Source organism: Hyperoodon ampullatus (genome assembly GCF_949752795.1).
Source record: "Hyperoodon ampullatus genome assembly, chromosome: 11".
In the NCBI taxonomy this organism is placed as follows: Eukaryota; Metazoa; Chordata; class Mammalia; order Artiodactyla; family Ziphiidae; genus Hyperoodon; species Hyperoodon ampullatus.
This window is the reverse complement of record NC_136924.1, coordinates 56,911,156-56,933,143: the sequence shown is the minus strand read 5'-3', so window position 1 is coordinate 56,933,143 and position 21,988 is coordinate 56,911,156. Positions and strand designations below refer to the sequence as shown.

The following is a 21,988-nucleotide window of genomic DNA, read 5'->3' as shown; positions in this document are numbered from 1 at the left end:
CCTCTTCCATCAGAACTCTGTCCACTGCATCTACTCTGCTTTTGTCTCCTTGCATCTACACCACTGTCTGCGTCCTGGGGGCACGTGCCATTTCCCTCTTCACTGTCTCTTCCTTCTTGCTCTCCTTGCACACTTCCCTCCTCCAGCCCCCCATGCCTCCACCCCCTGGTGCACAGGGTAGGTCTCTGCACTTACAGTGCCCCCGAGGGCAGTGAGACGGTGGCAGTCTATGAGCAAGTGGAGCATCCCAAGGGAAATGCCAGTCCTGGTTCTCCATCTAATTTCTTTTTTTTTTTTTTTTAGCATCTTTATTGGAGTATAATCGCTTTACAATGGTGTGTTAGTTTCTGCTTTTTAACAGTGAATCAGTTATACATATACATATGTTCCCATATCTCTTCCCTCTTGCATCTCCCTCCCTCCCACCTTCCCTATCCCATCCCTCTAGGTGGTCACAAAGCACCGAGCTGATCTCGCTGTGCTGTTCCATCTTATTTCTGAAAAAGACTTGGTTGGATGCTTTTCAACTGAAAGAGATGATTAATTCAGCCCTGATCTTGTTCTGTCTTTGTTCATAGATAAATTCTTTTACTTGAAAAGAAACCTTTTCATTTGTGTTTCCATATCACCTGTGATTTCCCCTGCCTTCCACCCGCGGCCCTGCCAGTTGACAGGAAGGTCAGCAAAGCTGCTGATAAGCGGAGCGTAAAGAGGGCTTGGTTCGTGGCAAGGGGGCAGTGGTCTCCTTGCGGGCAACATGCTGCGCTTGCTGGTGTTCACCACGCTGGTCCTTTATGGTAAGTGGGTCATCTGGCTGGAGCTCTGTAGGGAGGGAGATTGAGCAGGGGGGTTGGAAAGCTTTCCTTAAGCCCAGGTCTGCTCTCTATCCCAGGATGGGAAGGAGACTCTGCCTGTGAGTCCAGCAAAAACTTTATTCTCCTGGAGCCCATGATAGAAAAGGTCGGGGGCCTCTGGTTGAAAAGTCCCTGAGCCATGAAGCAGAGAGAAGCCTCTTCCAGAGCCCTGGGCTCCCCCACCAACCCCACTGACAGGAAGACATCCTCAGTGGGCATCTGGTGGCATGTGCACTGCTGTCCCTGCCCCCTGGAGAATCCTGCCAAAGCACTGTGTGTGGGAGGGTGAGGGTGGGGTCAGGGGTGGGGGGTAGGGAGCGGGGAGTCACCTCAGGCCAAGGGGTGACCCTAAGCAAAGCTGAGACCATGAGGAACCTCTGGGGCCTGGCACGGCAATGTGAGATGGGTCCTTGTAGCATGCTAAAGTTCTGGGGACGTGTAGGGGAAGCAGAAAAGCAGAAGGCACTTAGACTTATCTGCTTTCAAAAGGGGCTCAAAGAACTCACAGCTGGGCCCCTCATTTGCTAGGGAGGAACTGTGAGTTTGCAGACAAAGCACAACTGCCACCCGCCCTTCCACCCTGAGCTGACCCCATGCTTAGTCATCACTCACTTTTCTTCTGCCCCACAAAGGACATAGTGCCCAGGACTTTCCAGAAACCAACGCCCGGGTAGTTGGAGGGACTGAGGCCCGGAGGCCTTCTTGGCCCTCTCAGGTGGGTGTTCCTTCACAGCCCCAGGCTGCCAACAAAATGAGAGTTGCCCGTGTATTGACATGCAATACTATGTATGTTTGTGTATATCCTTATCAACAGGAAGCCCTCCAACTGCCTGGATTCTAGCTTTAAAAGATGAATGGGGCTTCCCTGGTGGTGCAGTGTGTTGAGAGTCCGCCTGCCGATGCAGGGGACACGGGTTCGTGCCCCGGTCTGGGAGGATCCCACATGCCGCGGAGCGGCTGGGCCCGTGAGCCATGGCCGCTGGGCCTGCGCATCTGGAGCCTGTGCTCCGCAACGGGAGAGGCCACAACAATGAGAGGCCCGCATAATGCAAAAAAAAAAAAAGATGAATGGGACCAGGCTTAGGAGTTTTTTTCTAAATGCAAAAGGCTTGGAGGAAAGGATTTAAACACCAACCACACTCACTCTCCCAGGCACACACCCAAACACAAACCACATTTACACTCCCAGCAATACCTCTTGTGCCACACTAGCAAGACTGTGTGCCAGACCCATACCTCAGACTCTATACACCTTAACACATACACACACACACACACACACACACCCCACTCCACGCAGTGCGTGTCACCCATGCAAACACACCTCTGCCCCCAAATGGAGCACGTTGCTCATTTGGCTATTTAAAGAGTTTCCACTTTCAAAATAGGACAGCTAGGCTGTGATTTAAGCAATTCTAAAAGGGTAAAACTGGCACATTAACTGGTGCATAGCCATACTTTGAGAGGAATCACTGCGATTAGAATTAAATTCAATTTACAAAAGTTTGTGCCCCAATTTTCAGGGGTAGAGCTATTGTGTGACATGAGACAATGAAGGAGGAGGCGTGAACTGATAAAAATGAATACTCCAGTGGTGTTTCTAAGTATCTGCTGGGGTGAGGGGACACGGTGTATCTTAAAATCTTTGGAGGGGAGTTCTGGGGACCTAAGTTTGTGGCTTAGGTGATGGAGCAATTCCATGGCTACATTTCCTTCCCAAGAGGGAATGGAGGTAGAAGAACCTGGGTTCCTGGCCCTTTGCAATAATATAGGGTAAGGATGCTGAATGCACTGTGTGTGTATGTCTTTACTCCCCCTTCCATGTACACAGCAAACATCACCAAACGACGGAGCCCTCTTTTCTGCTGGTCCCAGGGGCATCTACACGCCCCTTCTCCCCACTACTCCAGATAGCCACTACCAACCAATCAATAGCAACAGGTCAAATGAAAACAATTCGCCATCTCTAGCCCAGAAAGTTGGAGGATGTTTTGAGGTGTGGCAGGAGTTTAAGGAGGTAACACGTGGCTTGGGTCAATGCCTTTCAAGAATCACCAACCTATCCCTCTTTTCTTCTCTCCCCAACTAGATTTCCCTCCAGTACCAGTCTGGAGGTTCCTGGTTTCACACCTGTGGAGGGACCCTCATCAGACGGAACTGGGTGATGACAGCTGCTCACTGTGTGGACAAGTGAGAAAAACAAAGACCAGCTTTTCTGAGTCCCTGGGAGGGGAAGAGTCTGGTCTTTCTGGAGGAATATGTATCTTTTTTTTTTTTTTTTTTGCTGTACGCGGGCCTCTCACTGTTGTGGCCTCTCCTGTTGCGGAGCACAGGCTCCGGACGCGCAGGCTCAGTGGCCATGGCTCACGGGCCCAGCCGCTCGGCGGCATGTGGGATCTTCCTGGACCGGGGCACGAACCCATGTCCCCTGCATCGGCAGGCAGACTCCCAACCACTGCGCCACCAGGGAAGCCCAGGAATATGTATCTTTGACCACTCAGGGCAAGACTTTAAGGAGGTGTTTGGGGGCCTGTGGGGAGGTAGTAGGATATAATGGAAAGTACAAACTATGATGTCAGGCAAACTCAGGTTCACCTCCTGTCCCAGCTTCTTCTAGCTCTGTGAACTCGGATGGCTTACTTAGCTCTCTAAGCTTTCACTCTCTTATCTCTACCTACTTTGTAGAATTATTGTGAGAATTAAGTAGGTAAATATTTAAGTGCCTAGTCAACGCCTGACTGGTAACCATTTTTTCATATTTATCGTGAGCAATGGTTCTTAAATTTGAGCATGGATCAGAATCACCTGCAAGGCACAGATTGCTGGGCCCCACCCAGTAGAGTTTCTGATAGGAAGGTCCAGGTTGAGGCCTGATAATCTGCATTTCTAACACGTTTCCAGGTTATATTGATGCTGCTGGTCCAGGGACCATGCTTTAAGAACTACTGGTCTAGGACTTCCAGTGGTTAAGGCTCCACGCTTCCAATGCAGGAGGCACGGGTTCAATCCCTGGTCGGCAGGGACTGAGATCCCGTGTGCCATGTGGTGTGGCCAAAAAATTTTAAAAACAAAAGAACTACTGCTACTGGTCTAGAAGTTTATATGTCCCTCGAAACCCCTCTATGGGCTGAGAGCCATTATTTCATTTATGCTCACCACACCTCTCCCAAGTTATGAGATACTCAGCCTCTGATGTTTAGCTTAGTAAATTGGGAAAATGAAGTTGATGGTAGTTTTTGTCACTTCCACAGGTTAGCAAATTGGGGATGAGAGGGTTGGTTACTTCCTCATCTTCCAGGGTCTTCCATCCTTCCACTGCCTGGGCCAGATAAGATGGGTTCCTGTCCTAAAGATAAGATGTAAGATGGCTTCCCAACTTTTCTCTAAGAGGGGAAAAAGAAGGAACACTCAGGGCTTCCCTCTCTCCCTCCAGCCAGATGAGCTTCCGTGTGGTGGTTGGAGACCACAACCTGAGCCAGAACGACGGCACCGAGCAGTACGTGAGAGTGCAGAGGATCGAGGTGCATCCCCACTGGAACAGCAACAATATGGCTGCAGGGTAGGGGCAAGGCGGGGCTGGCCTGGGGCTGGGAGGTGGAGGGCTGACTGGCCAGCTATGGGGTCTTGGCTTCCTTCACATTCATCCAGGAGGACTTTGAGAATTAAGATGTTGGAGGACTTGAGAATGTTTGAAGATCTTTGGGGATCTGTTTGATCTACGCTGGTTTGCATGTTTGGATCCCCTGAATCTCCTTCTCTGCACAGTTTAATGTTCCTGTTTTTATTGTTAGTTATTATTAATTTTATGGAATAGACTCCATCAGCAAAAGTAGATTTCTTAAAATGAATCTCACAATGAGAAAACTCCTGCAAGACTGAGCTGTAAACTTTTGGAAAGGAAGTAGTTAAGATGGTAGCCAATTCTATAGCGTGAGTTCAAGTACTTCGGATATTTCTGCAGAGCATTTGACATCTTTCTCCTTTGAGAACTCTTCTCTGCTACGAAGATCAAAACACTCTGCTCCTTTCTGAGTCCCCATTCACAGCTCAAAGAGCGAGCTCCACTCCCCCTGGGCTGCAGACCAGAGCTAGGCGACAATGCTGAGACCTCACCAGCAGGGGCTGCTGTTAAACGTAGAATATCCTACAATCCAAATGCGTAGTTCCTCAAATTTGAGTCTTGGCGAGTCAGTCCCCTCCTTCTTCGAAGTCATTGGTTTCCAATTCCATGGGCACACAAGGCTTAGGGAGAGCTTGTCCCTATGCTGACTTAAAGGAAGGCCTCGTCCTGCAAGCGAGCAGTCTCCTTTCCTCCCGCAGCTATGACATCGCCCTGCTGCGCCTGGCCCAGAACGTTACCCTCAACAGCTATGTCCAGCTGGGTGTTCTGCCAAAGGAGGGAACCATCCTGGCTAACAACAGCCCCTGCTACATCACAGGTTGGGGCAGGACCAGGAGTAAGTCGCCTACATTGGCACCATCCACCACATGGATCTTGATTAGGTAGCTGAGCTTCTGGGGCACTTTTTCTGTGGTCCTAGGTGTTCAGAGCCAAAGACCAGGAACCAGAGATGAAATAACTGGTTCATGAAATCAAGCTAAGAACAAGCCATGGAATAGTCAATTCAGAAATTCTCAGATTCTTATAAAAACAACAACAAAAAAAGATAGACACCTTACCTCCGAGAGTATTTTGTTACCAGCCTCTCATTTTATACATAAGGAAACTGAGGCCCAAAGAAATTAAAGAACTTGTTCAAGATCACATGACCAGGGAATTCCCTGGTGGTCCAGCGGTTAAGACTCTGCACTCCCATTGCAGGGGGCCAGGTTCTATCCCTGGTCAGGGACTATAGATCGGGCATGGCACAGCTAAGAACCTGCATGCTGCAACTAAAAGATAACGCATGCTGCAAAGAAGATCTCTCACACAGCAACAAAGATCCCGTGTGCTGCAAGTGAGACCCAGCACAGCCAAACAAACAAACAACAAATAAATTTTTTTTTTTTTTTCTGGTACACGGGCCTCTCACTGTTGTGGCATCTCCCGTTGCGGAGCACAGGCTCCGGATGCGCAGGCTCAGCGGCCATGGCTCACGGGCCCAGCCGCTCCGCGGCATGTGGGATCTTCCCGGACCGGGGCACGAACCCGTGTCCCCTGCATCGGCAGGCAGACTCTGAACCACTGCGCCACCAGGGAAGCCCAATAAATATTAAAAAAAAAAAAAAAAATCACATGACTAGTTAGTAACTAGTTAGCTGGGGCCAGAACGCAGGTATCCTGGCTTCTGCTTTGGTGGTCATTACACCGTCACGCTACCTTCATAGACAGTCTATAGGCTGTGGGTTGGAGTGAATGAGCCAGGGGTGGCTGCAGGTCCAGAGAAGTCGAGGCAGAGGAGGCCTCAGCTTCTTCCAGTCAATCATGGGAAGATTTCTGGAAGGAAAATTCATTAGATGACATGGAAAGGTGGGAGGCTATGAGCAGAGATGGTTAACAAGGGTAGAGACAGCAGGCCTGGCACAGAAGGCTGTCAGCCATCAGACAGGATCTGAGCTCTGGAGGAGAGGCAAGGCCTTGCTGGGAGCAGCCAGTCTACTGGGGAAGCCTGGGGCTGAGAGAGACATGCTTCTAATCCAGCTCTGCTCCCAGTTCACTCAGTGTCATTGTAGTTCAATTTCCTGATCTATATATAACATGAAAGGATTGTTGTAAGTATCCACAGAAGTAATTCATGTGCAAAGGCTTTGAAAAGTCAAAAAATGCAGATAAAGGAAAGCTCTTAATAAATGGAAACAAGGGTGCATAGTCCCAGTTCTGCTTCACAGGGTTTACAGTGTAAGGAGGAAGCAGGACAGATAAGTTATTAACAGATAAGACCATTCTAGTTACTTAATTAAGGTATCCATGAGATTAAAAAAAAAAAAAAAGCAGGCGTAGGATTAGTGGTTTGGAACCTGGGAACAGTAGTCAAGGATGACTCTTTAAAGGAAGGTGCCTGTAGCTTTTATATAAAGAGAGACAAAAGGAGGATCTATGACATTCAATGGGCAGAGAAAAGGAACTTGCCCGGACATCAGCTTTCATCAGAGCTTGGGAAGGTTTGGCCGGGTGTGGAAGGTTTTTTTTCCCTGGATAGCATCTCAGGCTGACCTCCAATGCTGTGTGTCCTGTTCAGCCAATGGGCAGCTGGCCCAGACCCTGCAGCAGGCTTACCTGCCCACCGTGGACTATGCCACCTGCTCCAGCTCCTCTTACTGGGGCTCCACCGTGAAGAATACCATGGTGTGCGCTGGAGGAGACGGAGTTCGCTCTGGATGCCAGGTGAACACAGGCAGGAAGAGTCAGAAGTCTCACCCTAGGTCCCTCCCCTCTCTGTTTCCCATCCCCCACCTTTTACTCACCTATCTCACACCTACTCCCACCCCTATGTACAGACTAAACTTTCTATTCTAGCATCTGAAGGAGAATGATTCTGTGCTACTAGGTCTATATTCACAGAATCTCCAAGTTTAAAGAAACCTTAAAATTCATCTTCCCTGTTGCCCTCCCCCACCTCAAAAGTTTGTATGTGGCCCAACATTTGTGTGTTGGTATATGTGAGTGTTCTTTAGAAGTTATTTGTGCCCTAGATTTTTTAAAAATAATTTTTTTATTTTTATTTTTATTTATTTTTGGCTGCGTTGGGTCTTTGTTGCTGTGCGTGGGCTTTCTCTAGTTGCAGCGAGTGGAGGCTACTCTTCTTGTAGTGCATGGGCTTCTCTTGTTGCGGAACACGGGCTCTAGGCGTGCGGGCTTCGGTAGTTGTGGCTCACGGGCTTAGTTGCTCTGCGGCATGTGGGATCTTCCCGGACCAGGGCTCGAACCTGTGTCCCCTGCATTGGCAGGCAGATTGTTAACCACTGCACCACCAGGGAAGCCCCTGTGCCCTAGATTTTTAATGGCTGCCATGGGGCTAGGCCTGGAGTGGTGGTTGTAATTGTGTATAAGTTAGCTCCCCTCCCATCAGCCCCAATTTTTCTTATAGCTCCTCCACCACCACCCTTTTGACCCAATATTATTGATAGCAGAATGTATACAGGTGAATATGGTAGGGGAAAGTGCACAAAATCGTTTTATAATAGTATATATAACTATATATATATAAATCATCTTCTATTTAGACAAGATCAATCAGCAATGCACCATCTTACAGATTTCTTTTTTTTTTAATTTTTATTGGGTATAGTTGATTTACAATGTGTTAGTTTCAAGTGTACAGCAAAGTGAATCAGTTATACATATACATTTATCCACTCTTTTTTTTTTTTAGATTCTTTTCCCATATAAGCCATTATAGAGCACTGAGTAGAGTTCCCTGTGCTATACAGCAGGTTCTTCTTAGTTATCTATTTTATATATAGTAGTGTGTATATGTCAATCCCAATCTCCCAATTTATCCCTCCCTTACCCTTATCCCCTGGTGACCATAAGTTTACAGATTTCTTAATGCAGTTCAACAAATATTCTTGATCATCTGCTAAATACTAGGCACTGTGTTTGACTCATCTTTGTATAAAAGATACAAAGATAAATATAAACACAGTGTCTAGTGGAAGAATGGGAAGAGCAGACATAGGACAGAACATTGGAATACAATGTGGTTAAGTGTTATAACAAAAATATGCATAGGGTGATATGGGAGTCCAAAAGATAGGTACTTACCTCTACCTGTTGGTGTCGGAAAAGACTTGCCTTCCCTGAGAAACTAGAGTCTGTACTGAGTCATAAAGCTTAAATAGGAGAAAGCCAGGCAAAAAAAGAGGAAAAGATATTCAGAGAGAGGGAACATGAAGAAAGGCATGGCCCAAGAACCTAGAACACATAGAGAATTATAGGGCATTCCCTACCGTTAGAGCAGAGGTCAGGGCCCACAGCCTCCAAGCCCAGCTTGCTGCCTGTTTTCGCATGGTCCATGAGCTAAGAATGTTTTTCACATTTTTTAAAGGTTGGGAACAAATTAAGAAAGGAATAATATGTCATGGCACATGAAAAATATAAAATTTCAGTGTTCGTTAAAAAAAAGTTTTATTGGAATACAGCCTTACTTGTTCGTTACATATTGTTTATGGCTGCTTTCATGGAGTTGAACAGTTGCAAGAGAGACTGGCCTGCAAAGCCTGAGATATTTACTCTTTGGCTCTTTACAGAAAAAGTTTGCTGACCTCTGGGCTAGAATATAAACTATTACCATACTAGGGAATGTCAGGAGATGACACTAGAGACAGGTAGGAGCCACACGACTTAGGCCTTCAAATGTCATGCCTGGGGACATGAACCTTTATCTTAGGCACTGGGAAACCACTGAAGAGTTCTAAACAGGAGAACAGCATGATCAGATTTGCTTTTTAGAAGCACTCTCTGATGACAAGGTAAGCATGTTTTTGAAGAGAGCAAAATTAGCAGGGAGACTGCTTAGGAGACGCTTGCAATTACCTAGGCAAGAAATCTGAGGGCCCGGGCTTCCCTGATGGCGCAGTGGTTGAGAGTCCGCCTGCCGATGCAGGGGACACGGGTTCGTGCCCCGGTCCGGGAGGATCCCACATGCCATGGAACGGCTGGGCCCGTGAGCCACAGCCACTGAGCCTGCGCATCCGGAGCCTGTGCTCCGCAACGGGAGAGGCCACAACAGTGAGAGGCCCGTGTACCGCAAAAAAAAAAAAAAAAAAGAAATCTGAGGGCCCGAATTAGGGCAGTGGAGAGGAGGCAGGAGGATCAGGAATGACTCCCAGGCATCTGATTTAAGTGATTTGGGGGAGGTGTTTGTTGCCTCTATGAGACAATGTTTATAGGATTTTGGAGGGAAGGTTGAGTCTGACAAGTTGAGTCTGAGATCCCAGTGGGACATTCAGTTATAGTTAACTGGTAAGAAACTATATATAAAGAGAGTGGAGCCTGAAGGAGAAAGCTAGGCTAGAGATAAGTTTAACAGGAAATGAGATCCCTCAAAGTCCCCCACCCCCCATCCCCAGCTCCCCCAGGGAAAAGTGGTAGAATGAGGGGAAAAAAACCAAACAGTGAGTTGGGGGGAAGAACTGTGATAACATAAATATTTGAGTGCTTCAGAGATAGGTGGAGGACAAAGGACCCGTAGGGATCTAAAAAAGAGGTAAGAGAAAAGCATAGTAAATAAAGGTTTCACAAAATCTCAGGAAATACTGATAGGTCATCACATAGTATGCATTGCAGCCAGGAGCCATGGTGGATAACTGAAAGTGGCTACTTCTGCAGTTGACGGGTCACTGGTAACTACAGCTAGAACAGTTTCAGTGGAGTGGTGAGGGCAGAAGCTTGATTGAAGGGTAAGGAATGAAGAGGCAACATTGGGTCATTTGTAGAGATGTGGATGGACCTGGAGTCTGTCATACAGGGTGAAGTAAGTCAGAAAGAGAAAAACAGGGCTTCCCTCGTGGCACAGTGGTAGAGAGTCCGCCTGCCGATGCAGGGGACACGGGTTTGTGCCCTGATCCGGGAAGATCCCACATGCCGCGAAGCGGCTGGACCCGTGAGCTATGGCTGCTGAGCCTGCGTGTCCGGAGCCTGTGCTCCGCAACGGGAGAGGCCACAACAGAGAGAGGCCCGCGTAATGCAAAAAAAAAAAGAGAAAAACAAATATCGTATATTGACACATATATGTGGAATCTAGAAAAATGGTACAGGGCTTCCCTGGTGGCGCAGTGGTTGAGAGTCCGCCTGCCGATGCAGGGGACACGGGTTCGTGCCCCGGTCCGGGAAGATCCCACATGCCGCGGAGCGGCTAGGCCCGTGAGCCATGGCCACTGAGCCTGCGCGTCCGGAGCCTGTGCTCCGCAACGGGAGAGGCCACAACGGTGAGAGGCCCACATACCACAAAAAAAAAAAAAAAGAAAAAAGAAAAATGGTACAGATGAACTTATTTGCAGAGCAGGAATAGAGACGCAGACGTGTGGACATGGGGCAGGGGGCAGGGAAGGGGTGGGTGGGATGAACTGGTAGATTAGGTTTGACATAAATGCACTACCATGTGTAAAATAGATAGCTAGTGGGAACCTGCTGTATAGCACAGGGAGCTCAACCCAGTGCTCTGTGATGACCTAGATGGGTGGGATGGAGGGGGGGGGAGGGAGGTCCAAGAGGGAGGGGACATAGGTATACATATAGCTGATTCACGTCGTTGCACAGCAGAAACTAACACATCATTGTAAAGCAATTATACTCCAATTTAAAAGAAAGAAAGAAAGAAACATAGCAAAGAACATAGAATACTCTTTCAAGAATATTGGATGAAAGTGAGGAATTTTAAAAGTCTGGTGGCTTTAAGGAGGATGACAGTCATGGAGGGGGTGGATCTTTTAAGAGGGAAGAAAATTGAGTGTGTTTCTGGGCAGAGAGGAAAGGATCCTGTAGAGTTGGAGAGAGGGAAAAAATGGATGACACAAGATCCCGGAGGAGAAGGAAGAGATGAACCAAGAGCACAGGTGGAGCTGGCCTTGAACAGGATAGGGACACAAAAATGTGCACAGACATGAAAGAGAGTGCAGGCTGAGTAGCTGGAAGTTGGCAGGTGTTCTGCAATCTTGCTTCTATTTACTCATGAACTAGGAGTCAGATTAAATGCTGAAAATGAAGGGACAAGGGTTTTTTGTGTCTGGATTAATTAAGGTGAATGGGTTTAGAAAGACTGGCCTCCATGATGTTACTGATATAGGCTGAGGTTGGAGACCATGCAATAATCATAATGGATATATGATTCACTCCATTCAAGGATCTAGTTGTAGGGAATGGATTAATCCAGGGCTGGGTTTTCATGCATTATTGGGACATAAAGACAAGATTGCAGATCAAATGCAAGCTCCAAGCTAGGTGGAGAAGGAAGAGAAGCCAGAAGGAGGCTGGTAGGCTGGCTGAAATAGTAGAATCAAAGATTAAACGGTTTTTTCTGTGTTTGTTTTAAAGATTTTTTTTTTTTTTTTGATGTGGACCATTTTTAAAGTCGTCACTGAGTTTGTTACAATATTGCTTTTGTTTTATGTTTTGGCCCTTTGGCCTCAAGGCATGTGAGGTCCTGGCTCCCCAACCAGGGATCGAATCCACAGCCCCGCCCCCACACTGGAAGGCTAAGTCCCAACCACTGGACCGCCAGGGAAGTCCCTAAAGGGTTTTTTTTTGTGAGCATTTAGAACTACGGAAGTAAGGTGAGCAACTCATCCCAATTTTCCCAGGACTTCCCCAGTGTCAACTGAAAACAAAACAAAACCACACAGCCTGAAAGTTGAGAGTTATGTTTTATTCAGTGATCTTACTAAGGACTATAGCCTGGGAGACAGCCTCGCAGACAGCTCTGAGCTACTGTTCCAAAGAGGTAAGGGAGGAGCCAGGATATATTGGAGTTTTTGCTGAAAAAAAAACAAGGAGACAACCATCAAAGATTACTGCTAATAACAAGAAACAGACATTTCAAGTGAATGATTTTAGTGTTTTTCTGTGTATGGGAAGATGCAAGAGTCTAGGCTTACAGAAATCATTCCTTTGATATGCATCGTAACTATCTAGGGCCAGTATCATTTTTCTCCATCCTGAAATCCCCTCAGGATGTGGAAGGTGGCTGCAGTGGCTGGTGGCTTGATGGCGGGCAACATTCGTTGTTTCCCAGAATGGAAGGCAAAATTCTTTGTTTACTGATATGGCAGGCAACATTTTTTTGTCCACACCAGTGTCAAAACTTAAAAGTCCTATATCCTAGGAACCCTACCTGCAAGTTGGGGAAAAAAAAAAAAAGATGAACACATAAGTCAAGCTCTTACAGGTCCTCACCAGCCACCTTCACCTATAACCTCTTAAGGTTTAAACTTTCTGAGTTTAATTCACTTTCCTCTGCTCTCTCTCAAGGCCTTGAACTCTGAAAAACTAGAGTATTTTTCTTCTGGCTGCCACTCCAGATAGGCAATTCTTCTGAGGCGATTGTGTTGCCAGGTCTCTTCCCACTGGAATTTCCCTAATATTGTGTCTTTGTTTTCTGAGCTCTGTTTTCTGAGCTCTTTCCCAGCTCTTCCTTCTGCCCTAAAATCCTCAGCCACACCCTCCATCGCTACAGTCTTTGTTTCTTTTCAGGTCAATTAGCATAAGAAAATCGTATGATATACAATTCAATTACCTTCCATTCCTCTAGCTTAGAAATACTATCAAACCCCTATTAGAATTTGGGTGGAAGATATTTAAACTGTTTTGTTTTGTATTGAGTACAATAATCTAAAGGAAGCATCTTCTTTTCCTAAACATAGTTGGGATGGGGTACAGCTATTTCCTTTTTAAAAGAATTATCCCCAATTTGAACTTTTGGTCTCTTTCCCTAGTTCTTTTTTTAAGTTTTAATTTTTATTGAAGCTATGTGTATTAAACTGCTTAAGGTGGCCAATAAAAGTATGAGGCTTGGGCTTCCCTGGTGGCGCAGTGGTTGAGAGTCCACCTGCCGATGTAGGGCACACGGGTTCGTGCCCCGGTCTGGGACAAGATCCCACATGCCGCGGAGCGACTGAGCCCGTGAGCCACGGCCGCTGGGCCTGCGCGTCCGGAGCCTGCACTCCGCAACGGGAGAGGCCACAACAGTGAGAGGCCCGCGTACCGCAAAAAAAAAACAACAAAACAAAACTATGCGGCTTAATAGTGGGAAAGAACAGTCACTGTGTTCCTTCTACCCCCTCAGGTTCTCCCTCTCTAGAGGGGACCACTTTCAACTCCTCAGCTGATTTCTTTCAGTGTCTATTTCCACGTCTCTAAAAGCATATACTTATATTGCCAGGTAATTTTTCAGCTCAGGCATTATGCAAGATGTGCAACCCCTCTTCCTTTTACACATATATACTTGCCCCCAGCATGAACTTTTCTATCTGCACCCCCAACCTCCCCAAATAATTTTGGTTAAATTAGCATTTAGTATTTATTATGATTGTGTAAAATGCTATTCCCTGCATAATTTTGTTTTCCCTGGGGTTAATAATTGTCTTTAAATTTGCATAATGTATACTCAATTTATCACCAGTTCAGCCCCAAACTCTCCACTAATTTATAAGTAACCTATTTTATCTTCTCTTGACCCTAGTGTTCTGTGTCTTGGTATGGGTCTATTTGCATTCATTTTGAGGGACAATTAGTGGGTTTTTCATTCTGGAAACTCCAGACCTTTGCTTCTGAAATGTTTATTTATTGATCATTTCCTCCCCTCCATTTTTATTTTCTCTTTCTAGAATTTCCATTATTCACACACATCTACCTCCTAAATTTTCATATTTTCTCTCTATATATTTTGTCTGCTTTATCTCCTAACCCAATCTTTCATTTCTACTATCATAGTCATAATTTCCAAAGGCTCTTTTTGTTTTCTGAATGCTCTAATAGCTTCCTGTTCTTGTATCATGGATGCAATATTAATCATAGTTTTGTTGTTTATATTCTCCCTGCATAATCTTGGTTGCCTTCATTTTTTATTTCTTTCTCTTTGTTTTGATCTTTATTGTTTTTAATAAGGAGGTTTTAATTTTTTAATTTATTTATTTTTAAATTTATTCATTTTATTTTTGCCTGCATTGGGTCTTTGTTGCTGCGCGCGGGCTTTCTCTAGTTGCCGTGAGCGGGGGCTACTCTTTGTTGCAGTGCGCGGGCTTCTCATTGCGGTGGCTTCTCTTACTGCGGAGCACGGGCTCTAGGCGTACGGGTTTCAGTAGTTGTGGCTCGCGGGCTCTAGAGCGCAGGCTCAGTAGTTGTTGCACACAGGCTTAGTTGCACCACGGCATGTGGGATCTTCCCGGACCAGGGCTCAAACCTGTGTCCCCTGCATTGGCTGGTGATTCTTAACCACTGCGCCACCAGGGAATTCCCTTGATCTTTATTTTGTTTTCTTGTTTTTTGTTTATGGTTTTTTTGGGGGTTTTTTTGTTTTTTTTGCGGTACGCGGGCCTCTCACTGTTGTGGTCTCTCCCGTTGCGGAGCACAGGCTCCGGATGCGCAGGCTCAGCGGCCCTGGCTCACGGTCCCAGCCGCTCTGCGGCATGTGGGATCTTCCCAGACCGGGGCACAAACCCGTGTCCCCTGCATCAGCAGGCAGACTCTCAACCACTGTGCCACCAGGGAAGCCCGATCTTTATTTTTATATTGAGGCTTTCTTCAGATGTTTGGTCATCCTTGACCATATGCTCTTATTTCAGAGTGGGACAGTGAAGAGCTGATAGGTAGCTCTGAGCCTTAGGTGGGGTTCATCTATAGTGAACTGCTTTGTCAGGGGATCTGGCTAGGCCATTTCATTGGGGGACTTCCAATGTTAGTATCTTTAGATCTTGCCTCATGTGCTGGTCAGATTCTCCAAAGAAATATCTTCCAATATTATGTCTGGAATCACAGAACTGACATTCTGGGAACTGAGTAAGGAAACGACTGTCAAGGTCACAGTCTGTAAACTCCGGTTTGTCTGATTCTAAGCCCGAGCACGTAACCACTACCCAATACATCACTTTCTCTTCTCTTTACGCCAGTTTAGTTTAACATGTTTTGACTACCTACCCTGTGTCTAAAGGCTAAGTCTAATTAGCCCCGTTGGTCTGAGTGCTGCGGATAAATAAACCATTAGAACAACCTATTCCCCTCACCCCAGGTTCTGTTTAAGTCAGTAACAGCTATTGAGCCTAAGATGTTCAAAGTTCTATGCTAGCATTGTGGAGAGGAAGATATCAGTAAGATGTAGTTCCTGTCTCAAGAAGCTCACAGATAAGCGTGGGAGATAGAAACAAATTATGAAACCAAAATACAAGGCAGAACATGACATGAGTGCTACAAAAGAAAGGAAGAAGTGCTATGGTCGTTTCGAAAGGAAGAGGAGATTCATCTTGATTGAGGGGATATGAAGGAAGTGGGGATCTTAATTGGAGCTTTTAAACAGTACGGGATTGTACAAACAGAGATGGGGGTGGGTGGGTGTAAGCAGAAACAAAGGCCCAAAGATCAAAAGATCTGGAGTTTTAGGACACTGCTTCTCCTCTCCACAGGGTGATTCTGGGGGCCCCCTTCATTGCTTGGTGAATGGCCAGTATACTGTCCACGGTGTGACCAGCTTTGTGTCCAGCCTGGGCTGTAATGTCTCCAGGAAGCCCACAGTCTTCACTCGGGTTTCTGCTTACATCTCTTGGATAAATAACGTGAGTCCTCTCAAATGAGTTTGAAATAGGGTTACCTGGAGACCCAAGCACTGGCTGGGGTGAGGAGAAAATGTTAAGCAGGGGAAGCCATCTTCTTCCTCACTACATTCAAATGTTTACTCCTTTCCCTTCCTCTATAGTGTACTTTCGCTTGATAACATTGCCATCCTGGTTCCACTTCACATACCCACTAGGAATGCTTCACTGTATTGTTTACTGCTTAGGGTAAGGTGGGTGGTGGCAACAGCAGATCTGAACCAGGTACATATCAGTGCTGTCCAGAGTCAAAGCCAAGGGGAAAATGGCTTCCCTTTCCTGGGCGAGGGAAGAGGCACTAAACTTCTCCTCCACCGGTACTTTCTAAGGGCATCATGAGAATTTGCCCTACCCTTTGCAAAGAGGTTTTACCACCTTAAACAATGCTTGAGGGTTAGGTGAGACTATATCTACACTGACCTGGTGGTAGAGCCTCACAATTATCCCACCTATACCCTCCAGTCTTCAAACACATTCTGGAGTCTTGTGGCATGAACCTTGACTCACAACCGGTTCAAGGTCTGCCCTTGCAACTAAGTCTTGAGTATGTGCCTATAACTTTGAATTGTCCTGACACAGCTGAGAACTACTTCCTGCCGCCCGCCCCGCCCCACCCCACCCCCCCACCCACCCCCCCGCCATAAACCCAGTACAGGGCCATACTCAACTGGGAGCCCTGAAGGAAAAACAAAGGAGGTGGGCAGAAGTTACTGACTGGATATAACCGGTTTTTCCTTCAGGTCATTGCCAACAACTGAACATTTTCTTGTGTCCAACGGCCTTCCCAAGATGTTTCTTAGATCCACAGCAGGACTTGAGGCCATCAAGGAAAAACCATTCTAACAGACTATTGAGCCAGATGCAGAAAAGCAAATAAAATTGAATATATATATTACCCTGTGTCTTTTTATTTGTAATTAAGCCCTCTAGTGGAAATGCAGTTGTAGGGCCTGAGTTGGATTTCACCACATTTCTGGGCTCGTTCTTCCATTTGCTGCCATCTCTATCAGTTCACAAACTAAGCCAAGTGACAGTGGTCTTACATTGTCCTTTTTGGATTATGTTAGGACCTACTCATCCATTAATCTGCCCAGCTGTCCCTCCTCCCAAACATATTTGCTATATTCAAAGGCACAGAGGGCTTTAAAATGTTCCTGAGTGACTAAATGTGCCCTGACTCTCCCAAGTAGACTGTGGGCTTGTCCTTCTTTTGTTTCTCCCTACAGTGCCTAGAACAGTGCTCACCCCAAGGTTCTGAGTCATGGCAACTACAAGGATACATTAGAGATAGGAGTACAGGATTAGGTGGTAGGTCAGATGCCAGCAGACAACGTAAGTGACAAATTAGAAAGGAGACAGAGAGGAAAGAATAGAAAAAAAGGAGAAAAGAAGATAAGGAACAAAGAAAGGAAAGGGTTGAGGGGAAAATAATATGTGGTCTCAAACGAAGTATGAGTCAGCACTTCAAGGCTGGACAAAAATAAGCAACCAGATCCGGGGTTCTATAAACCACAGAGAACTGGGAAGCTGATAATTCTGTCCTATCCTGGCCAGGGCTCAGTCTGTTAGAGTGGCCTGTGATAGAGTGAAGAGGGAACTGAAAGGAGAAGGCTAAGAGGGTGAGAAGTAGCTTTTCATAGCAATCACTGAGGACCAGACAAGAGGTACCAGGATAGTTAACATTACAGCAGGAGAAACTGGCTAAGACCGGTCTTGCAATTTATAGGCTGCTTTGTCAGCAGAGGCCTCTAGAACAGTGTATACACCAAAAGAAGCTGCGCTAGACAGGACACCTTTATTCCCAACTCACTTCTACCACTGAGGAACTGGGTAACCTTGGGCAAGTCACCAGCCCTTTCTGTTACTCAGTTTCCCTACCTAGTTAACTTCTAAAGATTTTTCCTGCTCTAATAATACTATATAGTTTGGTGATGACCAATTTCAGTTCCCAAGGGATTGGCACTGAAGACGGTTTCTTAGGAAGCAGTGGCTGGGCTGCATTGCTGAGGATGCTGAGGATTCCTGACAGTGACCCAGGTATCGGCCTCCTTCTGCTAGTGACACACCTGTTGTCATCGCCATCTCTCCTCAGTGTTCCCACAGCACCACAGTCCTCCCACTTGCCCCCACTTCTTCCCACCCAACGTCAAGTCCTTCCATTTTCTTCACTTTGCCTCTTCTAGACCATCCCCACAGCTAGCGTTATAACAGAATAAACCCTAATGACCTATTACCTGAAATTTTTGTATCCATTTCTAGAAATGAATTAAGCACATAACATTATAAACATCTAATTAACAACCTACCTCAACTTCCAGACATTAAGCATTTTGAAGTCAGGGATCACATTTTTTAAATTCATTCTTGGCTTCCCCAACACCCAGCAATGCCTGTCACATGGTTGACCCTGAGTGCAGTATGCCTTTTTGGGGGAATGACCTGAAAAACAATAGCAGAGAAGGCCCTCCAATTTTGTCTCAGACTTCCAGCTTCCCTCTCCAGTCCTTAGGAAGTGTATTTTGTCCCTCTTCCTTTCTTTCGGGGAATTTTACCTGTACTATAAAATCCTTGAGTAAGCAGTTCCTCCAAACCCAGAGTCCTAATTTCCAGCTATCCCCTCAAACATGTCAGGGAGTAACTTTCTTTTCTTTCTTTGCTTTTTTTTTTTGTTAAATGTGGTCCTCTCTGCATTAGAGATTAAGTTGAGGTTTTTTTTAAATTAATTAATTTATTTATTTTTGGCTGCATTGGGTCTTCGTTGCTGCACGCAGGCTTTCTCTAGTTGCGGCAAGCAAGGGCTACTCTTCGTTGCAGCACGCAGGCTTCTCATTGCGGTGGCTTCTCTTGTTGTGGCATGTGGGCTTCAGTAGTTGTGGCACGGGCTCAGTGGTTGTGGCGTATGGGCTTAGTTGCTGCGCGGCATGTGGGATCTTCCCGGACCAGGGCTCGAACCCCTGTCCCCTGCGTTGGCAGGTGGGATTCTTAACCACTGCGCCACCAGAGAAGTCCCAGGGAGTAACTCATCTGGAGACCTTCTACCTAGAGAAGAAACTTATAATCTGAGCAGTCCCACCCCAAGTTACACAATTGATATCCTCTCTCCATTTAGTACACTGTACTAGTTCCTCCAGCTAGAAAAATTTGCTCCCCATCCCCAGCACAGGCTTCCATACCCTCCTCCTCAGCCTTTTTTCAATAAAGGTCCTCTCCTTTCCTAAGCATCCTTGTTTCTACTTCTAGCTCAGTTGTTCCTCCCTTCCAAGTCCAGATCTGGAGTTGTCCCCTTTGCTCAGCCTACCCCTACCAGATCTAGGTTTAGAGCTGTGAGTGAAAGAATGTTGCCTGCCGTATCAGTAAACAAAGGATGTTGCAGACATCAAGCCATCACACTACAGCAACCCCTCCCCCAGTGGTGAGCCCTGAGGGAACTCAGGATAGAAACAGGATGCTGACCATCAAGCCATCAGCCACTGAAGCCACCCACAGCCCCAACAGTTTACCCTGAGGAGACTCAGGATGAGAAAGCACAGGATACTGGCCCCAGATAGCTGAGGTGCATATCAAAGGAGTGATTTCAGTGAGCCCAGACTCTTGCATCTTCCCACAAATAGAAAAGCGCCAAATTCCTTAACTTGAGATATCTGGTTTTCTTTAATTAACCATAATCTTTTGATGTTCTGACAACCTGGTCTTTGTTGCAAAAACTCCTATATATCCTGGCTCCTCCCTTACCTCTTCCCGGCAGTCTCTCAGAGCTACTTGAGAGGCCGTATCCCAGGCTTAAGTCCTCGGTTTTGTCCGCCAAATAAAACGTAATTCTCAACTTTTAGGTTGTGCTTTTTTTTTTTTCAGTTGACAGAGCCAACCTCCTCTCTGGTAGAGGGTTTCCATCTTTAAAAACTGCACCCTGGAGTAAGAAATTTTATTTGGTGACCCAGTACACATACCTCTTTTCCCATACAACATTCTTTTTATTTATTTATTTATTTTTGGCCGTGTTGGGTCTTCATTGCTGCGCTCAGGCTTTCTCTAGAGCACTGAGCGGGGGCTACTCTTGCGGTGCATGGGCTTCTCATTGCAGTGCCTTCTCTTGCTGCGGAGCACGGGCTTCAGTAGTTGTGGCTCACCAGCTCTAGAGAGCAGGCCCAGTAGTTGTGGCACACGGGTTTAGTTGCTCCGCAGCATATGAGATCTTCCCGGACCAGGGCTCGAACCCGGGCTCGAACCCGTGTCCCCTGCATTGGCAGGCGGACTCAACCACTGCGCCACCGGCGTAGTCCCTTATACAACACTCTTGCTGAGTGGAAATCACAGTATTTTCTACCCCCTTGTTTCAGTTATCCCCCCCCGCTAATCGGTTACAGCTAATTGGCTCTCGGGGAACACTGAGTCTTGGCCCACGTTTGCAAACTCTTCAACGAGGCTGGTGTTCCTCTATCACAGGGCCGGAGGGTTTGGAGTGCCGCCTGAGGGCAGGCCCGCCTTTCCCGCCTCCTGGGAACAGGCCCAGGCCCAGCCCCAGCCTGAGCCCCACAGGTGCCCCATTGGCCCCTCCCCGGGTCCGGGAGCCAGATGGCAATGGGCTTTGGGGGAGGGCCCCGAGGCGCCACCGGCTGGGCCTCGAGTGGGCCTTGCAAGGGTCTCCGTGAGGGCCGTGCGCCCTGGGCCTCAGGCAGCCTCGGGCAGCCCAGGGTGAGCCCGAGGCGGCGGCGGGGCGGGGTGTGCGTCGCGAGGCCCGCCCACCCTCCCGGGTGCGAGGCATGCCGGGAACCTCGCTTCCTCCTCAGGGGCCCCGAGAAAACCACAGGGCTCCGGGCCAGGGCTGCCGCCCCTGGGGAGCCGGCAGGATGGCTGAGGGCAGGGCGAGCGGCGCTGCCGGCCTCTTCGCCAAGCAGGTGCAGAAGAAGTTCAGCAGGGCCCAGGAGAAGGTAGGCAGCCGGGAGCCGAGGCCGAGGCCCAACGGGGCGACCAGGGCGTGCAAGGTGCTCGGGGCCGGGAGGCTGGGCCGCCCTCAGGGGTATCCGGTTGCCCTCGGGAAACGCGAGCGGGGACTGGGTTTGCATTGAAACGGGCAGATTTGAGAGAACGCAGAGCCTTGCCTGGTCTTGGGCAGGGATAGGGGAAGCCTGGAGACGGTTCCCGCGGCCTCTCTCAGGAACCTTAAACAACGCCCAAGCTGACCCAGAAAAGGGGAAAGAAAGGAACTAACGTTGGTGACTGCTGTGTAGCAGATTTTGGCCTCGCAACCCAGCGAGGGTGGTATTTTTTTAGATGATGAAATTGAAGGTTCAAAGAGGGTCATTTCCCAGAGTCATAAGACAGTACTGACCAGCTGGCCTGCCAGCGAGCATCACCCGTTAGCTGGGACAGGGAGTCCAGGAGGACTAGAGGAATTCTGCCCAATTCCCTCTGTACCTGACTCGGCCTGGCCGCGGGGTGTTGCTTAAGCGGATGTAAGCAGAAGCCCGTATCTTCTTCCTGTGCCTCGCTTTGGCGTTGGAGAGTACCCTGTTCAGGGTGGGGAAACAGCACTTCTTTTTGCATTGTATCCTCGGTTAGCTGTGGGTGGCCCTGCGCCATCTAGGTAGGCTGTCTGTACGTCCGTCTGTAACTTGCCTACCTACGGAGATGGTGTGGACGCTGCTCCACACATTTCAGTGGCATTAACTGTTTCTACCCGTTCAGAGTATTTTCTTTGCTTCTAACCTGAACCCCTGCTCTCCACCCACCAGCACTCTGGTAGATGAGATGGTATGGGTAAATGAATAGGCTAGAAGAAAAACCAGAGGGAGAGAGCGATAAGGACCTGGGAGAGAATTTTGGTTTTCTAAGTCTTCGTGGTCTTAGAAGCATTTGAATGAACACCATATGCTTAAGAATTTAAATATTTGTAT

General features: G+C 47.4%; 2 protein-coding genes across 2 annotated transcripts in view; both read left to right on the top strand.

Moving 5' to 3' along the window:
• Window positions 1-757: 757 nt before the first annotated feature.
• CELA1 (chymotrypsin like elastase 1) lies at window positions 758-16,852 on the top strand (the record flags this gene model as incomplete). The annotated part of the gene is made up of 9 exons (XM_079714933.1): window positions 758-797; window positions 1,487-1,569; window positions 2,686-2,850; window positions 2,944-3,044; window positions 4,288-4,413; window positions 5,175-5,311; window positions 7,034-7,179; window positions 15,909-16,058; window positions 16,835-16,852. The coding sequence occupies 9 exons, from the start codon at window positions 758-760 to the stop codon at window positions 16,850-16,852; spliced, it is 966 nt and encodes a 321-aa protein (XP_079571059.1).
• Window positions 16,853-20,941: 4,089 nt separating this feature from the next.
• BIN2 (bridging integrator 2) overlaps window positions 20,942-21,988 on the top strand; it is a gene marked incomplete at both ends in the record, with an annotated part of 35,975 nt that continues 34,928 nt past the window's right edge. The window contains one exon of the mRNA XM_079716001.1: window positions 20,942-21,022. Coding sequence (XP_079572127.1) covers window positions 20,942-21,022 — 81 coding nt within the window. The remainder of the gene's footprint in view (window positions 21,023-21,988) is intronic.